Raw genomic sequence first — 27,925 nt, 5'->3', positions numbered from 1 at the left:
TTAAATAAAGACAAGTTAATCAACTAAAAGTATGCAACTATAAAAGCCTCTTCTGTATGCAAGTAAAAATCTAATTATTATGTTTCAGTCAAGAAAAATAAAGCAACATGTACAACAAAAACATACCAGCCCGCAGTGGCCGTGGGACACCGCCAACAAAAATGGTTTTCCGTGGATCAAGAGGCTGTGAGCCATCCATCACAAAGTCACTGTCACTGAGGTTCCAGGGCCGGATCTGAACCTATGGAAAAACAGATTGAATCCTCAATAAATGAATGAAAACTATATATTTTTGGTGCACGCATAACAAAGTTTGTACATATACACACACACACACACACACACACACACACACACAGAGCTAGGGTTTTGTAAAGAACCTCAACCAGGCACCTAATTCTTGGAAAACCTTATTACATGAAATCTAAAAATAGGAACATTTTCCTCCACTCAGATACCCAGAAATGCAACAACAATGTAGCCAGATTTGCAAATTTTGGGTGTCGTTCTATAATTTTCCCCTACATCTTTTCACAAGATTGCGTTCTGTATGATCTGGTGCAAGGTAGGTATTTCCATCATACAGTAGCAGTTATAGGACTGCTAATCAGGAATTGTAATTTAGTAACAACTAGAAAGTACATTTCACGTATGGGGATTTTGTGGTGGATGGCACAAGCATCAGAGTAAACTTGTTTAAACAGTATCATTATTTAATTAAATTAGATGGAAATATAGGTTTTAGGAGATCTTCTGTCCAGAATGGTACCCAGTCTAGATTTGAAGCACATTTCTAGAGAGACCGGGGCCACTAAGAACATCACGGTATGTGGGATACATATTTACAGCACACAGGTAAAAGGTGTATGATGGGAAAAGCTGACCTTCGCATTAGAGATTGGAGGAAAATAAACGGTCATAAGAGCCAAATAAAATATTAATTGAACGTATAACTTTCACCATGGTATTACTCACTTTTCCCAATATAAAAACAGTTAAAATGCACATATATGCAAGTCTCCATATCCAAAATATGGAATTTGAGCATGCATGACGAATTGACAACTTTTTTTTCTGATGGTTTAATGTACACAAAAATTTTTCATGCACAAATAAAAAAAAATATTGTTTAGATCTACCTTCAGGCTGGGTATAAGGAACATAAATGGATTTTGTGTTCAACCCTTTCAGACCCAATGTTGCTGTGAGCAATCCTCAAAATATGCGCTAAAAATGCCAGCGTCACTCACAGCGACTGTTCTTTTCGTTTAAATACAAATCCAGCCAAATGAAATAACTGAAGCGGAGTTAAATATTGAACACACTCAAAGAACAGTCAGTGTTTGCGGCGCTGGCATTTTTAATGCATATTTGAATGCCAATGTTGTGGTTAGAGAGCTTTCAAAGGGCAACTAAAAAGGTTTGCTTGCCAATTTTCACACCTATTTTGACAACTTCCCTTGGCAGTCAAAGGGTTAAACATGGGTTCCATGCTCAAGAAATTATGGTAGGATTATATTCCAAAATATGGAAACACAACCGATGCAAAATACTTCAAGTAACAAGCATTTTGGATACATGAGATTCATTTATTATATTGGCGGTTCCAAAATTTTTAGTTAATACTGTATACCCTTTAAAAGGACATTTTAAACCTAGATAACCTTTGCATGTGTTGCAAAATGAAACATTTATAGCTGGTAATATTGCATATTTATAATCATTTCAACTATAACAGGAGGTCTTTACATGCACATATGCAAATCTTAGAGGTCCAAGCTAAAATAAAATATCATTATCTACACAAGTCTGATCTAAGAGTTTTGCTCATATAGTGAAAACCAGGCATCCCCAGATGGCCAGAAAATAGGCCTCAGTAGTATGAGGGAGCATATGGATTTAACATTAGGAAGCTGAACAAAAACATGGTAGATGCATGGTAGAACATTAGCCAGTGATGGACCAAGTTCCACCCATGTATTTACAGTAGATCTGATCAACATTTCTTTTTTTAGGTAACAATCTTTTTTTATTGAGGTATAGAAAGGTACACATCGTATACAAAAAGAAAAGGCTGCATTGCATTATTTCAGAAAACATTACGGGGGAAATTTACTAAAGGAAATTTGTAAAAAAATAGGTGTATTTGTATATAGAAATACACTTATTTTTGACATTCACTATCCCGAAAATACGGCAATTCGTATTCGTATTGATGTGCTATCAATACGAATTGCCGTATTTTCGGGATAGTAAATGTCAAAAATAAGTGTATTTCTAAATACAAATACACCTATTTTTTACAAATTTTCTTTAGTAAATTTCCCCCTACATGTATGATAATCACAAGTCAAATATATAAGTTGGCATTATACAACCTACTGTGCCATATGGGAATTGAAGTGTATAACATCAACAATTTGAAGTAATATAAAATGATCTCTGTATGTATAAATCTCTGTATGCTTTGATGCGTGTTGAATCCTTGTAATCAAGATTGGAAACCATCTCCAATGATAGGCGAGTGGTTAGACTGGTCATTAAATGGGGACTCACAGGAGACGGAAAAAATAATCCCAAAACCCCCGGAATGTCTTTAAAAGTAGTCACCAAAATGGGGCAGAATCAATCTCGCTATTCATTAACTTGAATATGCACATGATTCAACATGGCACATGTGCAGATCAGTGGCTGCAATGATGATCACAGTGGTGCCTAAGCTGTAACAGGTCAGTATTCTTACAGTAGCAGCAGTGAGCGTTTTACAAAATGGAGGTGTGTCTGCTCGGTGTTGTAGGCATGCAACGACCAGGGAATGCATTTCCTCCTCCCCCCAATGCAGATTTCCCGCGTGTTCACACTGCATATACTGAGTACCTTGGGGATTATTTAGAGGTCAGATGTTCTCAAAGATGATTACAGAAGCAGATAAGTTTATATAGCACACAATAGAACTGAAGCTGCTAAATGGATAGCTTGAGCATAACAGTACAGAATGAAGTACTGAAAAGTTTTCCATAAAATACAGAGTATGGCAATACTAAAAAACAATTAAGGAAATGTTTGAGTAAACAGGAATGCTTGAGCCTGCTTTTGAAGTATTCTAGAGTGGAGTCCTCTAGAACTGTGAGGGGAAAGTCTAACAGAGTCGGTGCCAAATGGCTAAAAGCTCAACCACCAGATGAATTCTGGTAGATTCTTTGTACTGCTAATAGGTGTCTATTTAAACTAGACTGCTTCTGCGGCATTCGCATATCATTACACACTCTGAACTGCAATCAACCCTGAAGTTTGCTTAATTGCTTTAATTCAATGATAAACAATTACAGCACCATCAGATTTAATTCAAAACTTAAGTTCTGAAATATATCAACGTTGCAAGTACAATAACTACAACTATGGCAGAAACAATATTCAATCACCTGTAGACAAAAGAAAGGAGATCTAATACTTTTCATATACAGTATATCACACAGCAGGTATGATCACTAACAAGTTTATCACAACCTGAGCATGGACAGAGTTTGAGAGCTACCCTCATTCTGAAAGGAAGAGGAGCTTGTGAAGTGCACTTGAAGTTGTCAGGCAGCATACAAGACAGGCATTCCACCCGGTTAAAGCTTCCAAATTGCTAGGTAAACATTGGAGGTTCTTGAGTGAAGATTTATTTTGTAAGCTTAGTCATTTAGGTGGTGTGAGTACTTACCGTGCACAAGTAACTACAAAGAAAATTATGACATTTTATACAATGAATACTCACTGGTTTGTCTTTAATGGTAGGGCTCGACACACACAGGTAGAGCTTACTGTCCTCTTCAATGCAAGCGTCAATCAGAGCCTGCACAGAACTTTCATCTTGGAATAGTAAGAATGCATAGCCTGGATTAAGAAGATATACAGTTTACAATCCAATAGCAGATCAAGGTATTAAATTACTTCCATAATAAGTGGTGAATTTGAACACAACAGTAAACATCTAATGTACAAAATGTAGCTGTTGCTACCGGTTACTGGTACAGTCAGTAACATGATAAATCTGGAATGAATAGAGCATTATATAACGAAAACTAAGATTAATACAATTAATGAATGACCAATAGCAATGAGATTATTATAAAACATGTCAATATTTCCACAACAGTTTAAGAGAGCTTATGTAAAATGCTCTATACCAGTGGTACCTGAACCCGGTCCTCAAGGACAGGGCACATTTCTCAGGCCACCTTACAGTATCACAAGTGAAATTATTATCTCCACATTTTAAAGTGTCATGGAGTAATGACCTGCCAGAGGACCTGGAAAACATGCATTGGTGGGCGTTCCTGAGGACAGAGTTTGGGAAAAACTGCTGTATACAGTGAATATATCCAATACTCTCACAACTTCTATTGACATAATGGCATAAATACGGAATTAAAGTAGATTACCTTTGGGAGGAAAATAAGATTTGCTTTCTGCTTTGTGTGGCCAATCAACAATCAAAGGACCAAACCGTCGAAAACTAGCAGTGATTTCATCTGAAATAGTAATAAATAAAAATGAGTTAGCAAAATAACCTCCTAACTTTATCTGCAAAACAAAATATTGTATAAGTAGAACAAGAGTAGCAGCATAGTGCAAGAAATCACACTGACCGGATTAATGCAGACGGCAACAGCCAATAGTGAGCAGTTTCTCATCTCTTAAAGGGGTAACCATATTCACATGCCTCTTGAGCACATTACACACCTCAGTGACGTGCAAACACAGCAGATTGATGTAACCATATATCACATTGCTGTATGAAAGGATATATGGTTACACGTTTAATGTAACTACACCACACTGTCTGTTGTATTGTCCCATCTGTAGCACCTCACATAGTCATCATATGGGTAGGTACAACACCCAAATTGTCAAATGATGATTGTGTGGATTTAAGGGTACATACTATATAATGTCCACCGTGACCAATCATAAGAAAGGACAATATATCATACAGTGTGTGCAGACACTCAGTGCTGCATAGCCTTCACAGGCCACAAAGCAGAAAATGCCTGGCTAGAGAGCAGCAGTGAGATCCTGTGAAACTCTGCGAGCACATCTTTCTTTGCTGAAAATGCATCTTGGTCGCAAAGGCTCTTATTCAGATTTGATTTGAACAAATTTGTTTGGAAAATGGGCAAAACCATGTGCACTGCAGGTGGGGCAGATGTAACATGTGAAAAGAAAGTAAAATTTGGGTGGGGCGTGTTAAAACTGAAATCTAAGTTGCAGTGTAAAAATAATGCAGCCAGTATTTACCCTGCACAGAAACAAAATAACTCATGCAAATCTAACTCTCTCTGCACATGTTACATCTGTTCCACCTGCAGTGCACATGGTTTTTCCCATTTTCCAAACAAATTTGTACTGTGATCAGACCTGAATAAGGGCCAATGTGATGCAACTAGGATGCACCAGGAGACTGCGGATTATGCATACTTATTTTTGTGTGCTCAAAACAGAAGAGAGCTGCGCGGACAGGGTATTTCTGTGTGCGACTGGAGCCTGTATATAAACCACAATGGCAATGGGATAAAAAGCAGTGGCCGCTGGATCGCAGCATTGTTTGGCTTAATGGCAGCAATGGATGCATTAGGACACATCCATCCAATGTAATTAGTCCTTATTTTAAACATCAACATAAATATGAAGAAAATTTACATGCAAACTAGTATTGACCCCCAAACTGTTGGTAAATCAAACAAGTAATTCCTAAAAACAAAATAAAAAATATAAAAATGTTAACACAACAAAATTCAATAAGTATATGAAATGTATCATAGTAATAATATACATGTGCAAATCAGAGGCTTGTCCTGAGAATATAAATAACATTCAAATGAAGTCAACAGTATATCCCAAAACTTGGTACTTATTTCCTAGCAGGGCGCCCAGTTTACTTACGTATGCTACCATAGCAAAAATCGCATTGCATCTCATGGGCCATTATAGTGCCATGTGATGCAATGTGATTTTTTAATGTCATTTACTCACTGCTCTGTGGGCACTAGGGGATTGCATTGCATGGCACCTCCTGCAAAAATCGCATGCGATATTATAGGGTGCAATGCCATGCCATTAGCTATATACTTGTATGACATACAATGAGGTTTCACTGACCCCCCACTTTCCAAGCCACCTCCAAGCGTGGCGAGCTCAGAGAGCCCCGCGAGGGGCGGCGGAACACGTCCTCCTGAATTTTTCATACCCCCACTATCCACATCGGCGTGGAGTTGATTCTATATAGTGTGGCGAGCGCAGCAAGCCACAAGCATGTTGAGCGCAGCGAGGGGACGCGGAATACATGTAACATAATCCGCGTCCGCTCGCCTCGCTTGCCACACTATATAAAATAAACTCCACGCCGACGTGGATAGTGGGAGTATGAAAAGGTCGGGAGGACGCGTTCCGCTGCGCTCGCCAGGCTTCGGGGTGGCGTGGATAGTGGGGGGGTCTGTTAAACCTCATTGTATGTCATACAAGTGTATAGCTAATGGTATGGCATCGCACCCTATAAAATCGCTTGTGATTTTGTGGGAGGTGCGATGCAATCCCCTAGGGCCAACAGAGTAGTGAATAAATTACATTAAGAAATCGTATCGCATGGCACTATAATGGCCCATGAAATGCAATGCAATTTTACTACGGAGAATAGCCCTGTACGCTTACACCGTACTGTAGTGTTCCCGCTATGCTGTTTTAGCGGGGCGCTGCGCCCTGCCCGATTTTTAAAGTGCAAAATGCGCCCTGCCCCTCTGGCAGCGCCCCGCTAAAACAGCCTGCCTTCGTCACTGCTGTTGTGACCGGGGAAGCCCGGCACAGCTGTACATAGCGATGCCCGGCACTTCCCCGGCAGTGTACAGCCTTCCGGGAGGCCGGGCCCGCCCCCTTCGCATGACGCCGCTGGCCGGGCCCACCCCTTTGCGTGATGCCGCTGGCCGGGCACGCCCCTTTTGTGACGTTGGCGGCCCGGGCACGCCCAAAATATTGACGTCGGCGGGCCCGGTCCGACCCCCCCCCCCCGCCCTAGTTCCTAGAAGGAACACTAGTACTGGACGCCCTGCTAGGAAACAAGTACCTAAAACTTTGATCGTTCATGAGATAAAACTAGGATGTGCGGTTTGCTAAACCATTACATACCTAGTCCTAATTTAGCCTGTTATAGCATTCATAAACAGGAATTATACATTTAATGTCAGTTCATATTTACATCCCACACAAGGTATTTTCCATTTAACACAGATTTGGTCTACTGACAAGGTTTATAGAAAAGAGATGTTGTGAACTTCTTTCTAATAAATTAAATTAATTGAAGATTCAAGTGAAATATTATGAAGGACATTTAAAATGTACTAATAAAAGAACCCATTTCTTATACTGCCATGAAATACCTCCTCACACTTATGATTAAACCAAGCGATCTTTTTATAAAACAGATGGGTGGCATGTTCGAGGCTAAATAGTCCTGTATCTCAGTGTTCTGCCAAAACCACGTTAATCATGTATTTACTTTTAATCTTCCTGATCAATAGGCACAATAGATTTTTGCAAATCCTGGAGACTCCAAAATGGCTGAAAGAAGCATTAAATCATCAACACTTTTCTATAGCCGCACTTAAAAATTTCTACTTTGACCACCAATTTTAGCTATTACATAAGGGTTATGATTGGTACAAATAATTTCGGTCACTCGACCAATCGGATAAAAGCTCGCCTATCAGCAGAGAGCAGTTAACCCAGCTTAAACTTGTGGAGGCGCTGTTCACACAGTGCTAATAATAGCTCAGTGTGTATGGGTGTATATGGGATCAGGAGACCGGGCAGATAAATATTTAACCGTACATAAGATGCAAACTTCTCATCCCAGTCAGGAGCGCATGTCCCGACAATCAAACTGTGCAAATCCCTGATACAGTAGGTCTTAGTAATATAGTAAGGCCACTTAACCACAATACCTGGTCATGTTAACTTCCCAATACACTTTTCAGTACTTGTGTACTTTCATGGCTCCGATCGCATGCCATATGTAGTGGCATGCGATGGCATGTGATGGGATGCGATTTTTGCAGGTTTTAAGCATTTTTTAAAAATCGCATGCAATCGCATCGCATGCGATCTCATGCGATTTTTTAACAGAAATAATTCCAAATGCATTGAAATTAGTATCAAACATGTTCAATGGCCCCCAAATGTAATTTTTCAGGCTGTACCACCACCACTATCAACGCAAACACGAAGCGTGGCGAGCACAGCGAGGGGCGGCGGTATGCGTCCTACGACCTTTTCATACCCCCACTATCCACGTCGGCGTGGAGTTGAGAATAGAAAGTGTGGCGAGCGCAGCGAGGGGACACGTATACCTGTGACTTTCTATTCTCGACTCCACGCCGACGTGGATAGTGGGGGTATGAAAAGGTCGAAGGACGCGTACCGCCGCCCATCGCGGGCTCGCTACGCTTCGGGTTCGTTTGATAGTGGGGGTGGGGCCATTGAACATGTTTTATACTAATTTCAATTCATTTGGATTTATTTACGTTAAAAATGCGATTTTTTTTGCTATGCGATGGACATTGTGGGAGCCGTGATTGTACACAAGTACCCACTTTTCCAAATTAACCCTTGGTTGTGATGACCCCATTATTCAATGCAGTGGGGAATATCACCATGATTGTAACTCTACCTTAGCTATATACAGTATTCACTTTTAAGTGCAAGGTAAATAAAGTGTCCTTTAACCCTTTGAGTGCCAACTTTGCTGAGAGATGTGCAAAACATCCACTAAAAATGCCAGCCTCGCTCACAGCAAATTTTTTTTTTGGGGGGGGGGGGGGGTGCAATTTTTTACTAAACTTCAAAATCAATTGACTTCAGTTAATTTTCCGGAAATAATATTCCCCCGACTGCGGCCCTGGCCTTTTAGCAGATGTGTGGCACAGCTCTCACTGCAACGTTGGCACATTAAAGGGTTAATAAAGCATCCCCTAGGGTAGTTACCAAGCAATTAAACTGCATGTCAGATGCCCGCAGGTCCTTGTGAAGGAAATGTAACACTTAAAGGGTGATTCAATAAAGAGCCAAGTTTGGCTGCATACATTGCTGCTAATTACTGGAGGAATGCCTTGCTCATATTTTCCTTGCTACTCTTTATAGTGTAAGAAATGAGTAAGGTTTTAGTATGATTTACAGATAGTCGAGTGACCGACTGTCATTATACAGACACCAATATGGTGACATTCATTATACAGACATGTTCAGTTGACCAACATGGTCAAAATACCAACATTTAACATGCAGACATGCATTTTGATGGGGTTTTTTTGTGTGTGTTTATGTAGGTCGACACAGATATTGTTTAAGTGTACCGCTACACTGGTCATGCCTTGGGCACTATTATATTCACCCTCCAGGTTTACTGGGATGGTAAAGTATAAAAAAAAAAGTCAGTTTTTGGGCAAAAATGGATGAGCTGTTGGCATATTGCCCACATACCATGTGTAGTATTAGCGTACTGAAAAAAACGATCTTATTAAATTTGAAAACCAACTAGGAAGAAATTAGATTATGTATTGGTCACCTGTTACCCAGTTTTTCCTTCTATGCGCAAACGCATAATCTCAAAACGGACATTAAGATGGATTATCATCGTCTGCTTAAACAACAAAAAATGTAAGTCTTGTATTAAATGAGCTTCATTATCTTGTGGTCTCCTTGGCAGCGTGTCCGCTTTCTCACTCGTGTAAGATATGTGAATTCCATTAAAGAAAGCAAATTGGATTTTGAAATCTCTAGATACATTAATAAAACCTTTTCTTGGCATTTCATCTAAACTGCTAATCAATGTACTACAACTGTAGTCTTTGGTAACGCACACACACACACGCACACACACACACACACACACACACACACACACACACACACACACACACACACAGACATTCTGAGGTTTGCTTTTCCAAAAAGGAGAGAGCGTGATGTTACGGGTGTCGATGGGTCTACCTCAAGATGGTCAACAGTCAAAAGGTCGACATGGGGTTCTTCACTGTTTTTTGACCTGACATGTGCAGACAGGTGGTATTTCATGCCCTAACATCCACTAGGGCGTGGTGGGAGAATAACATAGTGTGCAGATTGTAGTGAGGCACCGTGCGTGCCCGAAGCCTTGTGAGGGGATGCAGTGCATTTGAAACTGTGTCCATGTCAACTCTGTCGACATTCAGGTAAAAAAACAGTGAAAAACTCCAAGTCGACCTTTTGACTGTTGACCTAACCTATGTCAACCTAACCCCCTATCGACCTAACTGTTGTGTCGACAGACACCTGTCGACCTTGTGCCATGTTGACCTAGACACCTGTCGACCTTCCAGTATGTCGACCTAATGACTGTCGACCAACATTTGGTCGACCCAATGATCCCATTCAGATGTTAGGGATGCTCCACCATGGGGGAAAAAAATAAATAATTAAGTTGTAAAGAAAAAAAAACAATATGTAATCATTTTTTTCGGTACTGGTTTCCTAGCACGGCGCCCATCGGGTCCCATCACATACCTTAACTTAAGGTATGCGATGGGACCCGACCAACCCGATTTCTGGCTTTTTTTTTAGGTTTCCCGACAAATGTAAAATTGGGATGGCATTAAAATGGCATGCGATGCAACCGACCTGATTTTACATTGTAAACATTGTATGTAATGTTAAATCCCTATGTAAAATCGGGTCCATTGTATGCTATTATAATGGCATACAATCCAACCAATTCGATGGACCCGATTTTACATAGGAACCAATGTTAAATGGCCCCCCATACCAAATTTTTGATTGTATACCCACCCTGATGGGTAATTTCTATGTCAAATACCCCCCCATTGTTAACGCCACCCCAAGATGAACGCCAACCCGAAGTAGGACGAGCGCAGCGAGCCCGCGAAGGGCGGCGGTACGCGTCCTCCGACCACGTCGGCATGGATTTGATTTTATATAGTGTGGCGAGCGCAGCGAGCCACCGAGCCCGAAGCGTGGCGAGCACAGCGAGCCCCGTGTAATACCTATGAAGTAATGCGCGTCCCCGATTGCATACAATTATAATCGGTGGCGCCGTGCTAGGAAACAAGTACCATTTTTTCGGTGTTGGAGAGAAATGCTTCTTATCTATGGACTGTATTTAATGCCACGGCGAGGGTGTTTGTACATTGAGGATGGCTTTTTGTCGCCGTCAGAGTATTCAACACACTCCCCATAGCGAGGTTCACTTGCCATTTGCCTCCTCACCTGTTCCCTTAGGTGGAATTGGCGACAGTGGCCATTAACCCCTTCCCGACATATGACGTACATTTACGTCATATGTCGGTTGAGGGGGAATCAAGCCAGCTCACGGAGTGAGCTGGCTTGAAAGAGAGCAGGTAATGGCTGTATATTACAGCCAGGTCCCTGCTCTCACGGCCACGAGCGGCGAGTTCGCCGATCGTGGCCGTTTAACCCTTTAAGCACCGCGGGCAAAGCGACCGCAGTGCTTAAATAGCTGATCGGAGGGGGGGCGCCCCCCTCCGGCGCCGATCGGGGCCCCCCGCAGCGAGATCGGAGGGTGCCGATCGGTTGCCATGGTAGCCAGGGGTCTAATGTAGACCCCTGTGCTGGCCGTGTCTGCATACCTATCATATACTGCCTGAGGCAGGATGTAATAGGAAGTGCATAAAATCACTACGTTCAGCCATAGAGCTCTATGGCTGAACCTAGTACAGGCGATCGCGCCCCCTAGTGGTCAAGTACACTAGGGGGCCTTGTAGTAAAAGTAAAAAAAAAAAAAAAAATAAGTTTAAAAATAAAAAAAAAAATAAAAAAATATTAAAAGTTCAAATCACCCCCCTTTCCCCATTTCACAAATAAAAATAAATAAAAAATAAAAAAATAAACATATTTGGTATCGCCGCGTTCCTAAAAGTCCGATCTATTAAAATATAACATTAGTTATCCCGCACGGTTAAAGGCGTAAACGGAAAATAATTCCAAACGCCAAAACTACGTTTTTTGGTCGCATCGCGTACCCAAAAAAAAATAACTAAAAGAGATCAGAAAGTCGCCCATATCCCATAATTAAATTAATTAAAAAGTACACTTCAGCCCGCAAAAAATGAGCCCTCACCCAGGTCCGTAGGTGGAAAAATAAAAAAGTTATAAGCCGCAGAACATGGCGACGCAACGCAAATTAGAAAAACCGTAAAAGTTGCGATTTTTTTTTTTAGTGGTAAAACATAACGAAAACTATATAAGTTTGGTATCACCAGAATCTTAACGACCCATAGAATAAAGATAACCCATCATTTTAAACGAACTATGAACTCCAAAAAAACCGTAACCAGCGCAAAATTGTGGAATGGCGTTTTTTTTTTTTTTTACCCCACATTTAATTATTTCCTGATTCCCCAGAATATTATACGGTATAGTAAATGGTACCATTACAAAGTACAACTTGTCCCGCAAAAAAAAAAGCCCTCATGTGTCTATATAGCCGGAAAATTAAAAAAGTTACGCTTATTTGAACGCAAGGAGAAAAAAAAAAAAAAATTAACATAAAAGGCAATGTCGGGAAGGGGTTAAAATGACAGGGCTCGCCACAAAGGGCAGTGGTGCAGATGTAACTTGTGCAGAGAGTTAGATTTGGGTGGGGTTTTACAGCAAAGTGAGATCTGTATTGCAGTGTAAAAATAAAGCAGCCAGTATTTACCCTGCACATAAACAAAATAACTCACCCAAATCTAATTCTCTCTGCACATTTGACATCTGCCCCCCTGCAGTGCACATGGTTTTGTCCATCTAAGAAGTATTTTGTCATAAAGAGTGAACTAGAATAAGGCCCAAAGTGTGGCGACTCGCTGCATTTGCAGCAAACCTCGCCGTTTAAGGGGATCCTCACGGCGAGGATTCTGGCCAAACATTGAGCACGGCGAGGGAGTTTGAAGGTGAGCATGACTTTTCCTCGCAGAAAATGAGCCATCCTCAAAATACAAACCACCTCGCTGACCGTATTGAATATCAAGCTATACCATGCCTGGCCAACCTGTGACTCTCTAGATGTTGTGAAACGACATGTCCCATCATGCAGTGCCACAGTTTTGCTCTTATGGAATGCTAAAACTGTGGCAAAGGATGCTGGGATGTGTAGTTTCACAACATCTGGAGAGCCACAGGTTGGCTAGGCCTGCTCTATACTGTATGGGAGGACAGTGTTTACAGTTTAAGGGGAAATTCATGATGCATAATATTAATGAAAATGGTGGTATTGTCTATTGCAACCAGATTCTAGGGGTATATTTAGTAAAGCTTCGAAAAATGAAAAGAGGAAATGTTGCCCATAGCAACAGATTCTAATAATTTCTCTATTGCATCCAATTCTAAAGAATCTGATTGGTTGCTATGGGCAACATAACCCGTTTTTATTGTTAGAAGTTTTATTAAATTTACCACATAAATGTTATTTTTGGAGAAATTAATGTATTTTTCAAAGACCTTTGAAAAAGGCATTAAATTGCCGAATTGTCATAAATAAATGCAGACCATACCAGCAAATAGTTCTAAGAACAGAGTCCTCATTCCAGAAAGGGAAAAAACTAATTTCTTGCTAAAACTGCTACTAGGGACATCTATAACAGCACTGCCGGGGAAATGATATGCAACTGGCAATGCCGGGGAAATGATATGCAACTGGCACTAAATATGTGCAAGAAAATGATTGCTTGCCATTTAAAATTCAGTACCTGAGAATACACAAACTTTGTTTCATGTTTTGAAACTTTGTTTTAAGCACAAATATATTTGTGTGTATTTCATGTGTTTGATGTGTTTATGCAACATAAATGCATGATACCTCAAGATACATCATTGAAATATAAAAATATTCTGAAATACGGAATAATCCGGTATCCAAAATATTTCTGGTGCCGAGCATTTTGGATAAGGGATACTCAACCTATATCTATTGCTTGCAGTAATTGATATAACTGTAAAAGCATCTGCATTATGAATACAATTAAAAGACCTTCTAAAGGTTAATTAGAAATTCCTTGACTGCATTTATTTTACTCACCTTGCCAAAATCATATTGGAAACCAAGCCCCCCCCCCCCCCCCAATAAATAAATAAACAGCTCAACAAAACCATGTTGCACAATTTAAAATGTGATGGGAGATTTAGGGGTGTAGTCAATGCGGCAGTGAGGGGGTATGTACGGCGAGAATGGCTTTTTTTCCAGCAGTGAATGTCTCATTCATGTCTCAGAGCAGATCAGCTACTGCTCACTGTCAGACCCCCTACCCATGCTGCTTTTACACCGCAAACCTGCTTGAGACCAGGTATTTACATGTGATGTGAAAGGGGTTAAACTTGCTCTGACCCGTTTTAAAAAACGTTTGAAATACCTGGTGTAAGCAGCATAGGAGATCCGATGGTCAGCCCATTTAAAAGAAGACCATTAACATTATTCAACATTCAATGTAGACCATTTTTGAAAAAAAAATTTAAACACTTAATCCAGACTGTTCAATAAAATGTGGACTGCAAAGTGTTAAACGGTGAGGTTCACTGCAAATGCAGCACGTACTGGCCATTTAACATATGGGGTATTACTTCTTAAAATATCTATATCGCTCATATAGCACTTGCCCCCATCAAATTCCTAGGTGTATATGCCCTTTGTTACCCTTTTATCAGTTTAATGATGCTTCTAAAAATGTTGCTACAGTATGTGGCTTACAAATGTCAAGTAATGCGCATTGGTATAGTTATGAGGGTTGCAGTTTATTGCAATTACCATGGTGGCCATTGCCCTGGTTAAGCACACAGTACCACTGCACCACTTTCCCAGAGACCTGCACATGTGCAGTAGACTCTGGGCTCTACAGGACTCTAGCTCTGGCTCAGAGCCTACACAGCACTGCCAGATAGAGAGGAGGGGGCCCAGATGGAGACTGTACACAAGCCTCCTCCTCTCTAGAAGCGCATCTGTTGTGTCCCTATCTATACGTATGATTTACCCTTCCATGTTCTGCCCCATTATGGGTGAAAACAGAACTAGAATGGAATGGTCATTAAGCCTGTTAGAAGGCTCAAAACTTGTTTGAAACAATATACTCAAGGCTCAAAAGTCACAATAAGTTACTTCGCCCTTCCCTGAGAAACATTTACAAAAAGGTAAAAACTGATCTCATACAGATGAAAAACTTTACTAATAAACGTGTTTCTATAATTGAGAGGCTCAGTGGTAAAGGTGGCACATGCCTTAATCTTATGGGCACTTTTTTGACTAGATATAAGAGATTTGTATTTTGTTGCCGCTCTTGAGAAACAGGAACATGCCACTATGTTAGTGGAGTAGACGCTAGATGGAAGAAGCAATGGAGGCAACATTTGGCTCTGTTTTCAAACTTCAAACCACAGGAAAACAATTCCTGCAATTTGCCCCTAAAAATCAGTTTGTGGATTAACTTAATGTATAGGTAGCCTATCAATAGGTCGATACGCACAATGGTCGGCGTAAGCAAAAGTTCAACATGAGATTTCCACTTTGTTGCTGCCATTATAGACACCTGACCACGTGGAGCACCAAAATTAGTGTAATGCGTATTTCTCGCATGAAGAGATTTGCTCTGCTCTACATACTTTACCGTTCCCAACTGGAGTCCACGTGGACGGTAAAGCATGAACCCCCATCACCAAGATTTGGGTTTTAAAAAGATGGAAAAAAAAAAGTTTATTAAAAATACTCATGGCAACCTTTTTATGTGTCAAATGTCTACCTAGATATTGAGCCAACCGGGTAGCTTAAAAATCACATACTCTTCTGCAAACAAAATAAGCAACATTTTCTAGAAAAAGCCCAAGTCGTTAAACATAAATATATTTGAACACACCCAAAGACCTGACAGAAAAAGCATATCGGCGCTTAGAAACGGATTTTTCTTTTTCCATTTTCTATGCATAAGAAAAAGTCACTTATATTCTTTGAGCACTAATTGTAATACTGTACTTCATAACAGAATTGCACACAAAAGACAGATTTCGGCACACTGGACATACAGGGCCATGATCTTTGCTCATGGTGTAGGAGCTCATCAGCAGGGCGATGTTTGCTAGCCAACGTTCAGTGCCGGCAGTCAGAAGTCTGGCACCGTTCAGAACCCTTATGCCAGAATCGCAAACCTTAAGTATACTGGGGATGGTTAGGTTGCACTGTTATTTTGATAATAGGCACCCTGTTGGGGTCGCGTACCAGGCCTATTCAGAACTTTATTATGGTCAGTCAACATAAATGTTAACATGTTCCTCCCAGAGTAGCAGTCTGTTCATTCTTAAAATCGGTTTTGATTGTCCTGAAATCAAATTATAAAAACTAGTAACATTCTGAAAGCTTTGCATTAGTATACGGTAATGTATATTTGACCACATTAAAAGAAAGGCACCATAGGAAAGAATGAACAAAAGTTACTTAGCACTTTAATCCAATAATTTTAGATTCTTGAATTGCAGATGGCAGTAACACCTATAACCTAACTTCACATATCTGCAAATGGTAATTATTAGAAATATACAGTATATTGTAGTCACTTCTGTTAAAGCTTAAGAACAAAATTGAAAATGCTTTCCTTTTTGCAAAATGCGTTTATACAGAAATAAATGGCCTGCACGATTTGTGATGGAGGCCAATCTGAATGCAAGGGACTCTGCATTCAGATGCATGGTATTGCTCTCTAAGTAATATTATGGATACTTTGCCTATTAATAAAAGACCCAGTCACACTTCACTAACATAGTTTCACTATTCTTGGCAGACCGTACCTTCATCTATATCCGGGGGCAGACCGCCCACAAACACTTTGCGGGAATATCGTTCCACTCTTTCACCATTCTGATGTGGAAAGCAGTGAGGAGACCCCAAGCCACTGTGCAGAGTTTGATCGCTTCGACCATCATCCAAAAAACCATCTTCCATTGGAAAAAGAGAGGACTGGCCTAAAAAGAATAAAAAGTAAATGTATTAGCATATTTTAAGCAATTGCTCTAATTAGATCACAATGCGTGCAGCCAAAATGTCATATATTTAACACTTAGGGTTACAATTTACTTTCCCCAGTTTTCTAATTATATTTTGAGTAGAACGTCAAGATACTCTGCATACCATCAAGTGTTCAGTAGTGATCTTACAAGTAATTTTATGGGATTGAGAGAGAAGCATTTGATTCCCTGGTGATATTTAATCATAGTGGGAAGACGCATATAATGCATTCAAGCCAAGTGGGCCCTGCTAGCAGACCTGCAGCCATAGTCTACTTACTTAGTGATCCCTTCTCCTCTACAGCGCCACCTTCCCAGTGACAGAAATGTTTCAGGTTTATAATGTTAAACAAACCTAACAGTGATCAAGTCATGCTATCAAAGAGAATAGCTTAAAAACACACACATATACACACACACACACACACACACAAAAACAACACTGAGTAACCTTTAACCCAGGGGTGGGGAACCTTTTTTTGTGCCAAGGGCCGTTTTTATGGGTAAAAAGCATTCGGGAGCCATATGTAAAAAATTCTCTTACAAATTGTCCTGCTGCAGCTGTCTCACGCTCTGGCTACTGCTGCTGAATAGGACAGAGTCTCCGGCTGCAGTTGATTAAGAGGAATCTTGCAAGAAATACTGACCTCTCGCGAGAATTCACTTGTACTTGATTCCCGGCAAAGCCACCAGGCGGGCAACTCAGACCGGCTACGGGGGCCGCATACGGCCCCCAAGCCTGAGGTTCCACACCCCTGCTTTAACCCTTTCTGTGCCCAGTGATTGTCAAAAAGGTATGAAAATGGGCAAGCAAACCTTATTAATCATAAATACCTTTTATAGGAAATCTATTTACACATTTGTTATTTGAATTTATATAAAAAATGTGTGATACATTTTTTGCAGATATTTGGAACATACAGTATATTACAGATGTTAGCACTCAAAAGGGTTAAGGAGCCAATGCTTCAGAAAAGGAATAAAAAAATTGTGACGTTTCACAGATTTTTATGTTAAACACATATTAAACGAACTCAGTCAGTTCTTAATTTTTTAATGTAGGAATGATATTTTCTGTAGTAAAGTTGATCTCAAGATAAAGGGGGGTATTCAATCCCAGCAGCTATTTTTGCTTGTGGAAATAGCGCCAGTTGCTTATTCAATGCGCTCGTTACAAACATCATTGAAGGCAGTTTACACAAAACAGATCTGACTGTAAAAAAGGTAGTATCTATTTTGTCGAATTCTCAGACATTTTTCAACAATCCACAGCCTTCTTCACCAAACCTTTGACTTACTGACTCGGAACATTGAATTCCTACTGTCAAATGGAACGAAAAGGGCCTGGGATTCAGACTCAGGACGCTCCGACAGTTGGAATCCAATATATATATATATATATCCATCATAGAAGTACAAACCCATTCAATTTTAGTTCATAACTCTGCTTCACTAACTATATAAAATTATTTAAACAAGGTAAAGTGCATAATAAAGATTTGTCCGCAATCAAAGTTGTAAGAATAATCAATGGGCAAGTGCATTTAAAAACTTTGCAGTCACTGACAATTAAATGCACAGTAAGCTAAAGCACAGAAAGGAGATTAAGGTCTGGTTTATTTCCGCAGATTTGCTTTTATAGAGTTTCAAAACATTAACATTATAAAAAGCTATCCAGGCTGAACTGAGCCGTAAACATGTTACTGTATGTCCATTGCCAGAATCGGTACAAAAAAAACTATTTAGAACAGCAGTAAGTAAAGTTAAAGAATAGAATTAATGCAACAAATTTTATTATTTACCAAAAAAAACAAAAAAACGAATCGAGTAATCAATCATTTTAGAAGTTGAATTTGCAGCATGTAAATTATTATTATATACCTATAGGTCCGTACACTTACAGATAACTCCAGTTTCAAACTGGGTAGATACATCCAAAAAAGGATGCCATATACTAAGGATTCACACAATCAATACCCCAAGTCCTAGAGCAGGAAAGAATGTACCTTTGTTTGTGACAGAGTACAATGACCATGTAAACAGAACTTAAACAGGGTTATGACTGTTCTTTCTGTTTAGTCTATAAAAACATTTGTACTGTATCACATTAACTTGGCATTTAAACAGGAATACTTAAAGTAATGTTAAAATGAAATAGTTATGAAGCTGCAGATAACTTAAGGAAACAATCCAAATTTGAGACTGCAAATTGTATAAAATATGTTTAGATGAAAGGATTTCAGGATGTTTGAATCTTGATTTTGTTTGACTTTACAGAAACGTTGTTACTGAAAGATCATTAATGACCACATGTGATTGGAGCAGGTCATACATAACTCACCCTTTTCGAAAGTCATTATTGGTACGACATTGTAGGTGAAAACTGGTCAAGGTGTACAGAATTACTGTGGTTCATAAATGTACAAATGCTTACAACTATTTTTTGATGGTTATTTTAATGTTTTTACTAATGCACCAACCTAGAAAAGTAGAGTGCAGGAATTTTTGGCAATGAAAGCTCAAAAGAAGATTCAAACTTTAGCTTAGCAGGAATATAGTAAATGCAGCCCTTGAGGGCAAAGGAAAGCCATCTGAAAGCTATGTCCGCAAGAAAACACAATACCTGCTTAAAAAGTGAGGATGGGCTGCCTGCGCAGACAGCTCTGTCCCCCGGTCATTCCTAACCATAGTACACTGAATCGTAATGACCATATGGGGGTGTGCAACTTCATACTGTAGCAGGAAAGTGGGATCATCCTGTTACAACTAATCTTACTAGTGCGCCGAGAACACCTGTTACATAACATATTTGTTCCCTATGAAATCCCAATTTTATTCTAGGACAAGGCAACTAAACTACTACTTGTTTACTTGATCTGGCGTTGCATGGGACTATGTCTATCAGACAATGTCGAGGTGATATTTTACTATATACTAAAAATTCTCGATGGCCGTAAGACATAAGTAACAAATCATCTTGTTAGTAAACCATTTCATGAAATGACAGGATTGGAAAATGATCTGTTGCTCATCACTGACATTCTAAACATTGTTATAAGACGTAAATGCAGAATGATTACCTCTCCTTCGTCCATATGTCCTTGCTGCATGTCGGGAAAAGAAAAGAACCTTTCAGACAATGTTATCATGATTAGGAAATCTAATTACATCCTCTGTACAATATCTCATTTTACTGGCTCTCAGAAATGACCGCATTGTACGCACTTACATGTAAAAATCTCACATAATTATTACCACTGAAATTTTACCATACAGACTCAAAATAAAAAAGATTTTAAGACACGGTCATCTTTAATTAAAACAGTTACCCTAACACTCTCCATGCATGCAATTAAAAATAAAAAGGGGTACTTTGAGCGCCCACTATAGTTAGAACGCTCCTACCCCCACTATCAATGTCAGCATTAGGTTGATTTTATACAGTGTGGCGAGCGCAGCGAGCCACCGAGCCCAAAGCGTGGCGAGCCCCGCGGAAAACTAAGCAAATAGCTTAGTGGGCGCCCAACTAACATATAAGTACCTAAAGAGGATGATAAAGCACTCATTTGTTTGTACAACATTTATTGTGTTTAGCCAGATGTAAATGCCAATTGTTTTCGGTGGAGACTTCACTGCATAAATGTGGAGGATATAATATTAATAATATTTAAAAAAAAAGTATGGAAAAATATAAAAGGTTTTATTCTGTTAGATAAGCCATCATTGTTTATTGTATATTTCGTCACCTAAATTTAGGATTTTGTATTCCAGATTGGAGCCCTCGGAAATGGGCGTTAAATCCATAATAATCCCCGTTACAACATAAAGAAATCCTCAATTGATACAGGGTTATTTAAATCATATGCAAAACAATCCACCTCTGTAATAGTCAAAACATCTCCATTCTGCATTTCATCTTGGGCTAAACTCGATTGGAAGTGCATTTCCAAACAATTATCACTGAACAACAAAATACTTCCATCAGGTTATGGTGTATTAGATCTACAATGTCTAGGTCTGGGGTAGCCAACCCTAGTCCTCGAGAGCTACCAAAAGTGCATGTTTTGCACGTCTCCTCACAGAGGGCCTTATTTTGGTTCATTCTTTCTGACAAAATCCTTCTTAGATGGGCAAAACCATGTGCACTGCAGGTGGGGCAGATGTAACATGTGCAGAGAGAATTAGATTTGGGTGGGGTTTTACTTCAAAGTGAGATCTATATTGCAGTGTAAAAATAAAGCAGTCAGTATTTTCCCTGCACAGAAACAAAATTACTCACCCAAATCTAATTCTCTCTGCATATGTTACATCTGCCCCACCTGCAGTGCACATGGTTTTGCCCATCTAAGAAGGATTTTGTCAGAAAGAATGAACCAAAAAGGCCCAGAATCACAAGTGAGCTAATTAGCTCCATCTGTGTATCTTTTAAAATGTGTCAGTGATTAATGAGTGCAGCTGTGCAGCAACTAGGTTGTCTGGAAAATGTGAACTGTTGGTAGCTCTCAAGAGCTAGGGTTGGCTACCACTGGTCTAGGTCTTCAGTCATACGGTCAACCACTAATGGTCGACAGTCAAATGCCCGACAGGGTCAAAAGGTCGACAATCAAAAGGTGACAGAGTGCAAAAAAGTCAGTGAAAAGGTGTACAGGGTCAATAGGTCGACAGCCAAAAGGTCGACAGCCAAAAAGTCGACACGCGGTTTTCATTTTTTGGGGTGTATACATCGACATAGGTTGACATGGACACTGTCTAAGTGTGCCGCATCCCCTCACCATGCTTCGGACTTGGTGCCTTGCTGTGCTCGGAACACTATTATATTCTCATCCACGCCATAGTGGATGGTAGGGCATGAAATATCGCCAATCGGCACATTTTGGCTCAAAATTTTGGAAAAAATGCATGTCGACCTATTGACCCTGTTGACCTTAGACCCTGTCGACCAATAGTGGCTGACCTTAGGCTTGTCGACCTAGAGTCAATCTATGATCAGTCTGGATACCCTTCCATCATTACTCAAGTTAGCATTATGAAATCTGTTATCCTTTTATGTAAAAGAAAGTGCACCGTTTCAACAGGGTTAAAGATATAAGTTGTCACACTGAAACTTTAAGGACCTCCAACATTAAAAAGAAGGGGTTGTTACAAGCACTACTGCAATACAACAGCAGTATTCAACAGTGCCGACAGCCCTGGTTATTGCAAATCGTACAGCACCGTGTCCCAAAATTGTGCACCGGGCTCCAGCTGTCTTGCCAAAGTGGGTGACCAAAGGTCTCTGATCTGCTCAATAGGTACTTGTGTATTTGCAGGGCATCCAACTTACATACGTACGGCACTGTAGGAAAATCGCATTGTATGCAATTTTGCAATGCAATTTTCCTCAGTTAATTTTTGTGCCCGCAGATCGCATCGCATGCCATTTGCGGTGCGATGCAATTTTTTCATTGTATAAGCACCCATGCGATGAGATGTGATGGTACTTCATTTTAAAAGCACCCATGCACGCCCCCACTATCCACGTCGCCCCGAAGCGTTGCGAGCCCCGCGTCCTCCTGACCTTTTCATACCCCCACTATCCACGTGGAGTTGATTTTATAAAGTGTGGCGAGCCTCACGAGGGGATGAGGAATACATGTACAGTAATCTGTGGGGCTCGGTACACTTTAGAAAGTCAACTCAACGCCGACGTGGATAGTGGGGGTATGAAAAAGGTCAGGACGCGTAACCGCATCCACTCGCCATGCTTCGGGGGGACGTGGATAGTGGGGGTGTGCACGGGTGCTTTTAAAATGAAGTACAATCACATCTCATTGCATGAGTGCTTATACAATGAAAAATCGCATCGCACCACAAATGGCAGGGGTGCACTAAAAATTAACTAAGGAAAATCTCATTGCATCGCATAGCACCGCAAAATTGCATGTGATGTGATGCAATTTCACTATGCAGAATAGCCCACTAAGCAAATAGCTTAGTGGGCGCCGTGCAAATACACAAGTACCGCTCAATATTGTGTGGAGAAAAGGCTATATTTCCCACTTGGGAACACAGTCTAAAAATTTTATCTGAATGCTGTGTCCCACTAGTCAGATATACATTTAGTCCGGCTGTCCCTGGTGTCTGGCAGTCTTGTGTATTTGCTCCTACGCGTTTCAGCTCTTAAAGCCTTCTTCACAAACTCCTTGAAGGCTTTAAGAGCTGAAAGGCGTTGGAGCAAATACACAAGAGTGACCAGATGCACCCCTAACAGGGGGACAGCCCAGAAGAACTTGGAGCTGAACAGGAGCCAGAACCAGATGTCAACTACGAACGGACCGATCGTGAGGAATGGTAAATAGGAGGCTGCGAGTGTGAAGAGAGGCAGGAGGGATCCCAGACGGATTGGGGGACGCGGCACACACGGAAACATTGTTGGCCGGGGCAATGTACTTCACCATTCTAAATCCCTGCAGCCACCGGAGGTAAGCCGTGGTTGCAGCATGCTGTGTCTCCACGTGCACGCGGTGCCCAGACTGTCCAGAGGTAAGCAAACGCAGACATACCCTAAACTGCACTGTCCACCCCTCCTATGAAAACCCACACCACCACTGGCTTCAAAAAAAGAGGTACCTGAAGACTACTACATGTATATCTGACTAGCTGGACGCCGCTTTCAGATACAATTTTTAGACTGTTTAAATACTATATTTCCTGCTTGGGAAGAATCGGACATACTTCACCACACAATATTGAGCAGATCAGACTGTTGTCACCCACTTTGGCAAGACAGGCTGGGAGTCCGGTGCGCAATTGTGGGACAGGGTGCTGTACGATTTGCAATAACAGGGCTGTCATCGCTGTTGAATACTGCTGTTGTATTGCAATAGTGCTTTTAACAACCCCCCATTTTTTATGTAAAAACTGTATAAATTATAACTGTGCCAATACGATTATTAGTGTAAAGATACACAAGCAGTTAGATCTGGGCATACAGACCGGACACATAAGGAAAGAGCGCAGCACAAACCAAATCCACTGTATGCTAAACTATTCAAAATGGTTCTAGTCAGACCATTTCAGTGTTTGCAGCTAGTCCAAATCAGTTTACTCAGTGTGCAGGTACACAATTCCATATCTCCTTATTTAAAAAAAAAAATAAAGTCACAATATAATGAACGTATACGGTTTCTCCTGGAAAATACCAACCATATTTTGTAAGAGGGTGAAGTGTATTTCATAATTTAAATCACACACAAAATATAGATCATACAGCTATAATTTCCAAGAACAGGGTATTGTGAAGTAGTTTGTAGAAATGTTACCCTATTAGCTCCATCCACATGACATTATATAATATAAATAAAACGGCATTAATGAAGTAGTTGCCATCGATGCAAATTACTGTAAGGTGTAGTGTTTATTTTCAAAGGGACTATCAAGGAATTCAAGAAAGAACGTGTTACGTGGAGTCTCCAAAACTGGTACCAACAGGATGTGGTGCAAGTACAGTGGATGAAGCAAGACCAAGCCATTCCCTCATAAGGCACCAAGCTTGCCAAACTCTTATTCTATTCTGGACTTTTCAGAGCAAAGTATGAAGCCTTGAAGGCTATAAAGCAGCTTTGATCGTCCCCTTCTATCAAAACTTTAATATGTGATATGGTGATTGGTTATGGACAGGACCAAAACAGCCTAATAAAGTCAAGTAATGTCTACTTTAATAACTAATTGAGGACAATGTTTCGGCCTTAAAGTAGCCACACACTTCTCAGCCAAAAACTCATGTGGTCTAAACCATATGTACATTATGTTACATGTGATTTTATGGTATTTGTATGGTGATCACTTCCATTTATGAACTGTCCAGATATGCAGCAATGTACAAGAGAATAATCGTAATAATGCAAACATTCCCTTCTACCACTAACCCTTCAGTTGGAAATGTCCGGTTTTAAATTGCAATAAAAATGCAACTTTTTTTTTTTTTAATTAAACCACACCTCAAAACCTGTCAGCTTGTAACAAGTGATTTAAGACTAGTAGTTAAACAGTGAACCAGTAATTATAGAACACAGGGCAGCATACAATGATTAAAGTAAATATACTTTCTTTAAACAAGCTTCATTGCAAAACAGCAAAAAGAAACTAAAATTACTGAGCTTCCTTAAAAACCTAGAAACCACAAAAGCTTCACTTCTTTATTATCTATGATAAGATAATGTGCTTTTTCTGCTGTCAATATAGATAGCAAATAAAAAAAAAAAAAAAAAAAGTCAGGATATACTCCGAATATTTTTACCATCTATTTTAAATGTAATTCCGGGTTAGGGGCCAATCAACTACACATCTACAATAGGTGTTATACACAGGCAGTTATTGAATACATTTAAAATGCACTTTGAACAGAGGTCAGTCAACACATTGGGCAGTATTCAATGAGGCTGATTTTGCCATGTTCTACGGCGAATGTGTGCTATTTTCATTCTCTAAGGCAAATCTTTTTACTGAAAAAGGTTCTTGAAGAAGTCTCTTAGACGAAACGCATTGGGTACTGCCTGCTGACTCCTCCACCTAGCTAAGTCTTTCACTTTTATATTACCTTTTAATCCCCTCCCCATTTTTAGCGATACCACCTGTAGGCATTTTTTAGAAAAATCTCGCATTTTTTATTATTGTGTTTTTTCTGTATAAATTGTATCTTACTGTTTGTTCCCCTAAATAGTGCTATTGTGCGCTTTTTTATATATATAAAATATATATAATAAACTCTTTTTTGCTATAAAGAGTACTTCTTTTAGTATACAGGTATCTGCTGTCGCTTACACCTCTATCCAACCAATTGTGTATATATATATATATATATATATATATATATATATATATATATATATATATATATATATATATATATATATATATATATATATATATATATATATATATATATATATATCCATACACACACACAATATATGTTTATAGTCCTTTCCACAAGTAACATTTTTAGCTAATAATAATAGATATATAGATGAGAGATAAAAAAAAAAATCTCTTGTAACATTGATAGGGTTGTATATACAACCACAAGTGAACAACATTTATATTTTCTCAGCATTTATGGGAAGTTGAATTAACATTCAGCAAAGTAAAAAAGAAACATTCATATTTTAAACATAAATAGGTACATTTGTAAAAAGCAGTATACCCCTTTACACTAGAAGATAAAGTGAAAAATAGCTTTAAAAAACTCCATTTTGAAAGATCTTTTACGGTTTCTTTAGGGTGTATGCTTGATGTCATTAATAATGCGCGCCCCCACATGCCGTTAATGCCCCCTCCCTCACGCAGCATGTCCTGACGAAGGAGTTTCTCGTTAACTGCAGCATGTCCGTCGCTCTCCGCGCTGCTGCTCACCTCAGAGCCAAACAAAATCCTAAAATCCATTTGTATGGTGCCAAATGAACAAGGGTAAAATAGTGGAAGGGGGGGGGGGGGGGGGCAAATATGAGTTTCTGATATATGGTAGACATTGTGTTGGTATCACTCAATTCAAATCCTGTTAACATATACAAAAAAAAGAGAATATGGGGACTGTTCAGAATGCTTTAACTCACATATGGTTGTATTTTTTTTTTGCTGCCAGTAGTAAGAGCCCCAATTATACATTTTTCTTTTAACAGCAAGACCATTGCCAAAAACACAAATACTGCACAATGCGAAAGAGCTTATTCTAACAAAAACTCTGTATAAAAAACACTCAAACAAATAATCTATACGTTAAATTTATACTCCGAGGCATAGAGATGGGGCAGCACTTGTGCAAGGCTGCAGATTACAGCATAGCCCCCACAAACTCATGTTCCACAGAGAGTTAGTGACTGTGCATAGCAATAGCATACCTCAATTTTGATCCTTTCAGTTAACTCGATCCTAAACGGAGTGCACATGAGTTGCAAAGAATCCTATTTCTAGAGATTAATACGAGATCTCGTTTTTAGAGAGCAGACAATTTTACATAATGCACATCACAGACTATTTAATTCTTGGTACCCAGACTCTACATCACGGTTTCCCAAATCCAGCTTTCAGTGTCCCCTAATTGTATTAACATGTGACACACAAAGACCATGGACAAACAGAATTGTATGACAAGTGCTAGGGTTTCTGTATTTATACAAGTGCTATAATAAACTTTAGTTTGTCAACTAAAAATCTAAATTTGTATTTAACCAGCAAAGTCCTTACTAAAAAGTTTTTCTGTAAATGAGTTAATAAGTTGCATGTTCCATGATCAGCTGCCTGACATTGTGCAAGAGACGCCTGTTGTGAAACAGAATTGCAAAGGGTGCAAGCATACCAGTGTAGGGCAATGTTATGTAAACCACAAAAACAGTGTTAGGAATGTTACGAAGCATTCCACAGAAATAAAAATATAGCTAGTCGATAAATTGCACTTTATCATAACTTGATAGGAACAACAAGCCCGCAAGGGGAGCACAAGCTGACCATCATATGTTCCAGAATAACCTTTACTAATTAAAAGTACATTCCTTCTTCACTCAAATGAGTTATATATCAGATAAAATAGATGGGTATACAATTCCAAAATGTGTGATAGAAGCAAATGCACCAAATTATTGAATTTCATTAACAGTGGAGGGAGTTCAGCCAATTGTCCAGCCTAGCCTGACAAACTCCGGCTCAAGGAGAGGGTATAACTGCCAGTGACTGAAGATGCCAATATTCCTCCTCTCTTGCTACTACCCCCACACATACCAGGAAAATGGGGCAAATTTTAGCTACCATTGGAAATTCCACCACTATTACATAATCCTTTACTAGTAGGGGATGCATTAGAACTTCACAACCAATACCA

The 27,925-nt window shown here is 39.7% G+C and overlaps 1 protein-coding gene across 2 annotated transcripts in view; it reads right to left on the bottom strand.

Annotated features, from left to right (window-relative positions):
- The window catches only part of CPEB4 (cytoplasmic polyadenylation element binding protein 4), an 81,317-nt gene that overhangs the window by 10,351 nt on the left and 43,041 nt on the right, over positions 1 to 27,925 (bottom strand). Inside the window, exons 4-8 of one of the 2 annotated variants that reach the window (XM_083181997.1) lie at positions 20,151 to 20,174; positions 16,855 to 17,028; positions 4,428 to 4,517; positions 3,761 to 3,879; positions 127 to 241 (exon numbers count right to left, since the gene is read on the bottom strand). In XM_083181997.1, the coding sequence (XP_083038123.1) occupies positions 127 to 241; positions 3,761 to 3,879; positions 4,428 to 4,517; positions 16,855 to 17,028; positions 20,151 to 20,174 (522 nt within the window). The remainder of the gene's footprint in view (positions 1 to 126; positions 242 to 3,760; positions 3,880 to 4,427; positions 4,518 to 16,854; positions 17,029 to 20,150; positions 20,175 to 27,925) is intronic. The other variant, XM_083181998.1, reaches the window with a different exon arrangement.

The sequence above is a fragment of the Crinia signifera genome, chromosome 4 (assembly GCF_055691185.1).
Source record: "Crinia signifera chromosome 4, ASM5569118v1, whole genome shotgun sequence".
Classification (NCBI taxonomy): Eukaryota; Metazoa; Chordata; class Amphibia; order Anura; family Myobatrachidae; genus Crinia; species Crinia signifera.
Note: the sequence above shows the minus strand (reverse complement) of the source record. Positions and strands in the feature narration are given on the sequence as shown.